This window comes from Necator americanus, chromosome V (assembly GCF_031761385.1).
Source record: "Necator americanus strain Aroian chromosome V, whole genome shotgun sequence".
NCBI lineage: Eukaryota > Metazoa > Nematoda > Chromadorea > Rhabditida > Ancylostomatidae > Necator > Necator americanus.
Genome location: NC_087375.1, coordinates 27,674,581 through 27,684,329, shown reverse-complemented (window position 1 = coordinate 27,684,329; position 9,749 = coordinate 27,674,581). Strand labels below are relative to the sequence as shown.

The following is a 9,749-nucleotide window of genomic DNA, read 5'->3' as shown; positions in this document are numbered from 1 at the left end:
ATTTATTTTCAGACTTTTTATTTCAGTCAGCGGAAATTTTCTCCACATTTCCATTCAAAGATAGCACACTACGAATCTAGGGTGGTAATTAGCATACCACGAATCTGACGAGCAATAAGGAGAATCCAAAGGGTAAGATAGGAAGGAGGTTGTAGATTGTGGAAACAGGGGTGGTTCCACTCACTCTGATTTCAGATGGTCACGAAAGCGTCGTGAATGTCGTAAAAGCGGCACGAAAAACCACTCTTGTACACGCACCGCAGCCACATGCGAGCGGTCGGAGATTAATGAGGCCTCCTCACCAGCATATTCGACTAAAGCTGATGAATGAGCCGCCGAGGGAATCGAAACGTGGGGATAGAATAGATTAGAATAGATAGATTCCAATCTACAAACGTTCCAAGCAAACTTCCATCTTACCTCCCTGCCACTCCGTTTTTAACGATGATTAGAGGAAGTTGACCGGACCCGCGCAGGGTTTGATACAACCCGAACATTCCCTGTTGTTTCCGTAATGCTTCGATTCTGTGATAAGCTGCCTTGCCATTCGTTACATTTGGCTCATAAAACTTGCAGAAATTCTATTTACCCAAAAGTGTGAAACAACAAATCTTTATTGACACATGTCTATTGTCATATTGTCATACATACGTACATATAAAGAAGATGAACCGCACGCCACGCGAAAATGTTAAACATTACATTAAAGAGGTGTAAGTAAAAACAGAAGTTCAAAAATGTTTACGTGTTAGGTAATCATCGGTGGCGAAGGGTGGTTACTGAAGTTGGCATAAAACCACATGTTTCCATTTACTATTTAGAAGCCTTTCGTTGCGGTCATGTAGTTTTGAGTAAATTGTTCCAGGTACGGATTAACACTATCGTCGAGGTAACGCATCTTCTTTAAGTATAGTAGAAGAACTTGATGAACATAAAGATATTGGTGCTCCGTCTGCAAATACAACAAGAAGTTTTACGTCTTACTAATGAAACATACAAAAGATAAAGGATGAAGTTCCTTTTCTTCACAACCAAATCTTTTGGAGAAACATCAATTCTAAGCGGATCGACCTTAACTGAAACCAACGTATGCAACGCATATGTGCTGCTTTGAAGGATCGCCACACCTTTGACAGCAGGATTTTGTTAATAGTCATTGGTAGTACGTACACCATTAAATTCAGAGAGCATCGGAACAGTTTGGAACGGAGTGACTGAGCAAAATAAACAGATTCAAGATCGCGGTTGAAAAGCAGAACAATCAATTCTCGGATGGCGAACATTTCGCATATCATCTACAAAATCCAAATCTGGTGTCAACAAGAAAGAAAAAAGTTCCTAGTAGCGCGCTCGCATTTATTGCATAGTGCCGCTATCCATCCTTGACACTGACTATACTCCCCCAAGTGGTGCGGTAGCAGTGTTGTGCGCTTAGATGGGTCTGGCAATCTGGGAGCTGAAGCGTACGGTGTGAGTGCGCATGGCTAAAGGGGTTTCCTCCATTTCTGCAATTCTTGAACGACTGGAAGCATACATATCTTTATTATTAATGGCATCACTGTCTATATTTTGTGATAGTGTGACTGCGAGGTTTTTAGATGGAACCGTTTATTTGCCCGACGTTTCGGCTTTTTCGCCGTCTTCAGAGACCTAAATAGAGGATGACTGGAGCAATGTTACGTTTATCCCGTCAAGTGCCCACACTACTCTGGGTCAGTGTTTCGATAATCGTTCAGGATAGTAAAAACAGAAACTCATCTACATTGAAAATAGTCTTACGTGTTGTTCCACCAGATGTGGCGCAGCTGGTAGCATGCACTTGTCACTCATTGTACCAGCGAATCAGTATTACTCCGTGTAGCTCACCAGCGACGATATAGATGATTTGATCCACACACAGAATACCAGGCGATTTTAGGTCACAGAGCGGTACAAGTGGCAAGAACTCATTTGTTATCGACAAGCATTCACTCCATTATTCATTGAAGAGTTTCTTTTAAGAATCCAAAACACCTCCAATGTCTTCCTTGCCGATATTTCTGTTTCGTGAGCCAGTATAACGCATTTCACATCATAATCGTTTCCCTTGTGGGCCTCATGTCTGTGCCTTCCTAGTGGTGTTATCAAACTTTTCCGTCGTTTTCCTGCCATGTGTTCATTAATCCTCAATCCAACATTCCTAGTGGTCTCACCAGTGTAAGTTGCATTGTATGCATGTAATATACAACCCATTCGTACGGTTTCCCTTAGGTTTCCGTACTACGTCAATTTCGTGATTTGCTCCCTTTAAACATAAATCACTTGCGAAATACGATAGTCTTAGTCGTGTGAAGGAGTGTTTAGGCAATCTGTCTTTAAACTTTGTCAAAATCAGCCCTCAGACTACGCAGAATCTGCGATCTTATCGAAGCGAAGAATTCATATTTGTGATACACTTAAACTCTGATGTCCTCAGTTTATCACTGAACCTTATTAAAAAAAAGTTATTAGAAGACGTTCAATTTAGAACTCAAGTGAGTTGTACAGAAAGAAACCAATAAGGAGGAACCGAACTTGTCCTCTTCGAGCCACCTTTATGCTCAGATAACAGTTCGATTAGACATAAAATACTGGCGCCTCCTCTAAGCTCACGATTTTTGTTGTTTGCAGGTGCATTGTGGTCTCCGGTACCAGTGCCTGGTCTAGCTAGGAAGGAAGGAAAGAAAGACCTCCTAAGCAAGTATCGTCCGGAGCGGGTACGGATACCGGCACTCAATTATATCAACAAGAAATTGATCCTAGTCGATTATTAAGAACATCTCTTGAATAGAACACGCACATTGTTACACAGTTTGACTTACTTGCACTGAATTATTTCTTTGTTTCCGTAGAGCAATGAGATATCCAGCTATATCGTTTAGTGGTAACTGCGAATGAAGCAATTCAAGCGAGTTCTGAATTAGTACAATGGAGCCGGTGCGTCCTATTCCGGCCGAACAGTGAACAATAATTGGTGCACTAAATAATGACTAGTTTTTTTTAGAAGAAAATCTCTCAAGAAGTTTCGAGGAAACAACTTACGTCGTGTTCTGAACTTTGGCCAGTAAGTAGACAGGAGCCAAATCGGCTTCCGGTACTCCTCGGTCTGGCCAGTCTTGCCAGTGGTAGTGAATACAGTAATGAGGTGATTCTCCTGGTGCCTTCACCTCCAAAAAAGTGACTCTTATATGTACCCGTGTCTCAACTGGGAATTGAAACTGAAATACCATCTATACACGACTATGAGTACATGAGCGTCTTTATAATTATATTCTTCCCGAGTTGTAGACGCTCACAATTGTGTTTCCCCATAAATGGTTTACCATTAACTTACACACTTTTTTGCCTACATAAAACGCACTAAGTGCTTTGTTATATCAGCGTTTCTCGGTTTCCAGGAGAGTGTTTTTAAAATTCAAGAATCAAAACAATTTTTTATGGTTAGTCTATGAACCACACGACCACATTAGAATAAACAGAGAGACAAAAGGATAATTTAACCTCGATAGAACAAATTGATGTTACGCGGGAATTGTGCATATATAGTTAATACATCGTTTTACATCGTTTGTACATGGCAGGGTTTGAAGGCATCACCCTACGAATCTGGGGTGGTGCGGATTTCGAGTGGAGAGTTCCTATACGAGGTCGTAGATTATGGAAAGGAGGGTGATTCCGTCCATTTCCTCCTAATTGCCGTAAAAAAGGATAGGAAGATGCGGCGCGTCACAAGGCTGGTGCGCTCCAATCAAACTCGTTGTAGGAAATAGCGCACCAGAACGCTCGAAGCCGTATTTTCCGGGCCGTTTTTTACGCCATTTAGGAAGAAATAGACGGATCACCTTTCTCTCCATGATCTATGACTCCGTATAGACATAACCCACCTCAAACTCGCACCACCCCGGATTCGTGGGGTGATGCTTTTAATTTAAGAGTATGGTCACGTGTCATGAGAATCGTAATCATTCATCCTTGTATATTTCCAAGATTGAATGTTATCCTTAGCTATTCACTACATTGTTCAGAAATTTCAATTTCAGTTGAGAATATGGAGCAAAAGTTAGGGGAAAGTGTAATTGCAGTGTACTGTATTGTATACTTCGAATATGTAGTCGTCATGCCATACTGTTAATTAATAGACAGTAATATCATTTGTGCTTTCACCACCTTCTCGTTTCTCGCATATTTTCTCGTTTCGTGCAAATCAAAGTTGCAGGAAATTTTAAAAGAAAAAGAAATAGTGCACTGCATTTTTAACTGACCTCTTCTTGCTTCTTCTGAGTTACTGTAACACCATCAAAAGTTAACGTTTTGTTGTCACTCGACAGTGGGACATACTCTGCAGACTTTTTTGAATTCTAAAGAGTTGAACTATGTAGTTTGTAATATATAATATATATGTAACTGAGCTGTTTGGAATAGTGAATGTTACCTGCTCCACAAAATTGCACAACATTATGATAGCTGTAGACTTCTCTTGAACCACCATGTACCAAAAGTCAGCACAAGTGTTAGGAAGTGGGGCCTAGTGATTGCGATCTGAGCAGATCTTCGCAGCAGCATGTTAGATAAACTACCTGAGTGCAAATGAATCGTTTTGGATGTGTTGGCGTTGAAACATAATTGGCGTGAATATACGATACAGGACCGAGTCGAAGCACCACTCTTTGAAAATCGAGGCAGCCGACATCCTGTAAGTAGGGCCTTGTCATATTTCGCCATTTTAGTGCTACCACAATCTCACCACAATTCACGTGATACCTTGTATCTGTTTCTCCCTTGAGGAATCTGCGCTACAAATTCCGTCATTACACTGAAATCATTTTTTCTCTTCATCGACTTGAACTCGGCAATAAGACCAGTGACACCAGTTTTTAAAGTGTGCTCGACGAAACCTTTCACCTGAAGATCACTTTCATATGATAATATGCGCTTTCTGAAGTAGAATAGGATTGAACTGCGACAACAGGCAAGTTGATACTTTGACAACTCGTTGATAGACTGAGAAGCAAGGTGACATCTATGAACATCAACATGAATCTGTCGATTCAGCATGAAGTAGGTTCCCGTGTATGCAATTCTGTTGTTCTGAGGTCAGGATGTCGAAGAAGAACGATTTTTCGTTCAATTGGCGCTAAGATTGTTGAGTTTGTTTGCAGGCATATGCCTCTTATGTGCGTTGTTTCTTGATGACTATGACAAAAAAAAAAGAATCAGTAGTAATTCGTTGGTGAATTAATTCTTTCGTAGCTACGGAGCCAACTTCTTTGCTAACACCTCTTTCAACCCCACTATTGCGCCAAATACTTTACGGTCAGCACCTGCTAAGAAATAGAGAAAAGTGAAGAAGGAAGTTTCTCCTTCTGTGTTGAACAACATTCTCTAGTCTGTTCTCTGTTAAGGAATCAGCGTTGATAATGTTAATGCTCGGTACGATAGCTATGTCGACGAAAAAGAAATGTTTAACTGATTGGGAGGAGTGTGTCTTCACTTCTTGCGCTTGCTCTGCTTGACGTACGTTCCCTTTTCCCTCTGCTCTGCCCTAGGAGGAAAACCATCGCAGGAGTAAAGGCGAAAATATGAAATCCACAACAGGGGAAAAGGATAAAGTTTTTGCGCTTGATTTCAGAGTCGACATTTAAGAACGTGTCTGGGGTATGTAATGGTTTGCGGAGGATACACAACGTACTGGCACCGTGTTCCAGCTGCCCAGACAAATCTGGTAGCAATTTATTAACCCTGGATGGATGAAAGGATTTGCTGGACCTGAGAGGTTTGGAACTGTTGGTTCTTAGGTCGACCTCTTACCAACTGCGTCTGCACCCTCCATATTTAGTCGTTGCGTTGCGGATTGAAGATTTATTCGTAAGCAAAGGCCATCTGCGAACAATTGCAGAGGGTTTATATACTCGTCTAGGAATTTAATTTTTACGGCATTCTCTTGTTATGACTCGTAAGGAGGCAGACAAAACAAAGTCAGAAATGGAAAGATTGCTAATCCCTAGTTCACTTGAAGTTATTGAAAGAATGCAATTGATTTATCGGTTAGATAAACTCCCGGGGAGAATTAGATACGCTCCTTCACTACTGAACGAAGGAATGCATGAACTGTGGAAATAATACAAGACATGAAAAAGGCAAGGATTCAGCAGACGAGGATACACTTCATGTTGAAGAAATTCAATTTTTCGGTAAATGAAGATGTCCACTCGATTACTGTCGCGAGTGTGTTCCTCGGCGGGTTGTCTGATCCTTCGTTATTGATTTTTATCTCCTCCTGAAGTTGCGCATCGTTGACCACTACACTACACCCGCCCCGCTATCAGTATAAATGAAAGTAATGCTGATGCCTGCTTCAGCAAAACGATTAACAAAGGGAGCACAGGTGATACAGGCGATACAGACACAGGCGGACGATTATCCATGGTGCATTTTGTCAATCTCGCTAACCTTAATCTCCCACATCTCGGATCAAGAGTTTTGCATGAGAAAAGAGGAAAAAACGTTAGTTCAAACGTTAGTTTTATCATTTCAGTTTTTTAAAAGCTTTTCATGCCCACTATGGCTTAGAAATTGTTTTCTAACGAAGTCTAACGGAGAAGACAACACAGGTTGCGTCTTTTGTCTTGAGTTTTTCGTAAGAAGATTGGTTAACTTGATACATTGACAAATTTGTTGCCGTTCCTAACTTGATTGTTCTGTTTTCGAAAACTATTTCTTTTAAATCATCGAGACTCTACCAGTGCTCGACGAGCTTGCCTTGATAATTTCGTCGTGCCTTGTGTTCCCAGAGTAGATGATCTTAAAGCGAAAAATCATAGAACAAAATAAAATTAATGAAATTAATTCCATTGGATCAACTCTTCACCAACCTCTCCCCGTTTTCTTCGTCCCTAAAATTAAATATATTATCAGTTTGAATGCCTATACAGTGCTTTGACAATCAGAAGACCCATTGATTGGAATATCTTCGTGTTATTTCAGAATTTCCTACGTTTCAAAATCAAGTCCTGCTAAAAGGTATCAAAAGGGGTTGTGTCATCGCTGATGGCAGCTCTCATAAGGCATAACCATACAATTCTTCTCGCCTTTTTACAGTTTTCTAACCAAACAGTTGTCTCCAATTTTGTTTATTTCATTTATAGGACCTCAAATAGATCTTAATGGTTTCATTCTGTTTTTCCATAACCATTGCGTCATCGTCGCGAAATCTGTCTAGCAGCTATGACCAGAGTGAAGCGCGTAGTTGTGACACAACATTGCCGAATTGACTTCCTCCTCTTTCCCTTCCGAACTACCTCACTCTCATTCTTTACAATATAGCTGCTCAAGCAACTAAAAGTAAAGCATAAAATTAAGAAGAAGAACAAAACGAAAAAAACAGTTAAAATAACAAATATAAGCAATATATTCAGAATAATATAAAAATTTACAACATGACGTGGTGATATCAGTGTAAATAGTAGGAATTATTACAGATTATATCGATCAATCTTCATTATTTAGACGCAATTAGTGACCCAACTCAAAAAACCCTCTTAATTAGCCATTTCGGACACACTTTGAACGACATCATCTCCCGCCTCCTCTTTCACCCCAAAGACTAGCATTTCCCTAAGGTTATCGAAATCTCAGGTTATAGATGGAGTTTCACAAAAATCTCATTGGCAGAACAAGAAAACATAAATTAATTACACACTGCGAAGGTCTCAGAATGTGAGAAAATACAGTGCGATGCAAAATCCTAGGTCCACCATTGATCTTTTTAATAGCAGCCTAGAAACGGATCATCAAAGCCAGGCAATACCGCCAGCGTATTTCTCACCTGCAGACCTCTATACAAATGACCTCGTTAGGACAGCTGATCAGCAAAGGATGCCGTGAACTTTTATTGAAAGGTAGCCTGGTGCAAAATTCTTAAGTCCACTTCATAAAACTGTGTTTTATTACAAAAATATGGTCTAGAAACAAGTTCAGTACTTTGTTACATCGCCTCTGGTGTAAACAACATCAAAGAATGCATTCGGCGTACTACTGATAAGATTATCAATGAATGCTTGCTCTACATTAGTCCATACGTCAAGTATGTAGGCCTTCAGCTCAGAAACCGAGGAGTAGCGGGTTCTGTTCCTATACTAGGTTACGCCCACGAAATCTTGTGAAATGTGGCAGTAAATGATCACCAAGCACTTTCTGATATTTATCGTTGTTCATCTTATACAAGATGAACTCCAACGCAACAGGTCCGGAAAACGACGCCCAAAACGAGACTTCCACTGCCGGAGCTACGCTTTGAGAACACTCGTTCCTCTTTCCCCAGATCTCTCAGCTAGTGTCTGTAGCAGTCGGGCCAATTGAGGTTTCACTTCTTTTCGTCGGAGAACACCACCTGAAAGTCAAAAAAGTACTTGTCGGATTAGTTGCAAAAGTATCTCACCTTCTTCCAATTCGTGCTCATGTGTGCGCGAGCCAACTTAACCCTGGCAGCTTAGAGACATCCTCATGGCAGTCAGTCAAACGAGGTGCACGTTTCACAACTTGATTAGCGATGTAAGGACAGCGGTGTAAGCTACGTAGTACTGTCCATTCTGATACAGGCAGATGGAGAAGACGCCGGAGGCTGGTGTTGGAAGCCATTCGAACCAAGTGACTTTCATCACTTCTAGATAACTCTCTTGGATGTCCGGTAGTGATTTTTCCTTGTAGACTTCTGTGTTATTCAGATAGCGCTTGATGTGAGATCTCCTCGGTTGAGCCGGAATCCTCCTGTATGAAAGACTGGCCGCATGAAGGGAATCGTCCTGAGCTCGCTCGTGAGCAGAAAGCTTGCTAGACTTCGATCTTGAAACAGATTTTGCATCAGCCTATTATATCCAACTTTACATGAAAAAAACCATGGTCATGGAAAAATATGCTTAAAATGCCATAATCACTTGAAATTCTCAGGTGGACCTAACATGCTGCAAAGGGGTTTTTCTCAAAAAAAGTTTGTGGCATCTTGCACTGATCAGATATCCTGCCAAGGGTACTTGTATAGAGGTTTTCGCAGATGAGAAATACGGTGATCGTATTGCCTTTCTCTAGTGATCCGTTTCTAGGTCGCTGTTAGGAATATCATGGGTTGACCTAAGATTTTGAACCGTAGTATAGTATTTCTAGTTGTTCATATGTTGTTATCAATCACTTATCATTTATACTCCTAGTTACATAGAAAAAAATCCAAGTCATAGTATATGAAAGTTTAGCATCCAAAACTAAAATAGGTTAACCTCTGCGAAAAGGACCATTTTTTGTTTATTTTTTTGTAAAAATCACAAAATTGTTGAAATGTCTGCATGCAGATGTTTTGCATGCCAAAATATTGTTGAGTTCTTTTGAAAGGTTGTCCATCATTGAACTGGAATAAAAGCCGCTTCAATTGAAAGTGAGATCGCGCACGTTCGCATTTGTTCACTGTTTTACAGATTTTTTTAAAAAAAGTCTCTATGCATTTACCGTACTTTTTAGCGCTTGTAAACTTCTAACGCCATTGATATTTGTGCACGTACTTGGTCTCATCGACAGTTTTACTTCTTCTTCCATGATGTCGTCTTGTAGTTCGTCCTCGCTTACGGATCTTCCTTTCATCATCGTCTAAGAAGCGAAGCAAGGATTGCGCCATATTGCACCGGAGCACCTCAAGTCAACTGAAACCTACTCATACATGAAATGTATCATTCACCATATCACCG

The 9,749-nt window shown here is 40.6% G+C and overlaps 1 protein-coding gene across 1 annotated transcript; it reads right to left on the bottom strand.

Moving 5' to 3' along the window:
- Nucleotides 1-817: 817 nt before the first annotated feature.
- Nucleotides 818-9,679, bottom strand: RB195_015423 (uncharacterized protein; the record flags this gene model as incomplete). The annotated part of the gene is made up of 10 exons (XM_064206130.1): nt 818-952; nt 2,841-2,997; nt 3,061-3,236; nt 4,281-4,376; nt 4,451-4,543; nt 4,596-4,709; nt 4,780-4,920; nt 6,759-6,819; nt 6,891-6,911; nt 9,567-9,679. The coding sequence occupies 10 exons, from the start codon at nt 9,677-9,679 to the stop codon at nt 818-820; spliced, it is 1,107 nt and encodes a 368-aa protein (XP_064062011.1).
- Between the last annotated feature and the right edge of the window lie 70 nt (nt 9,680-9,749).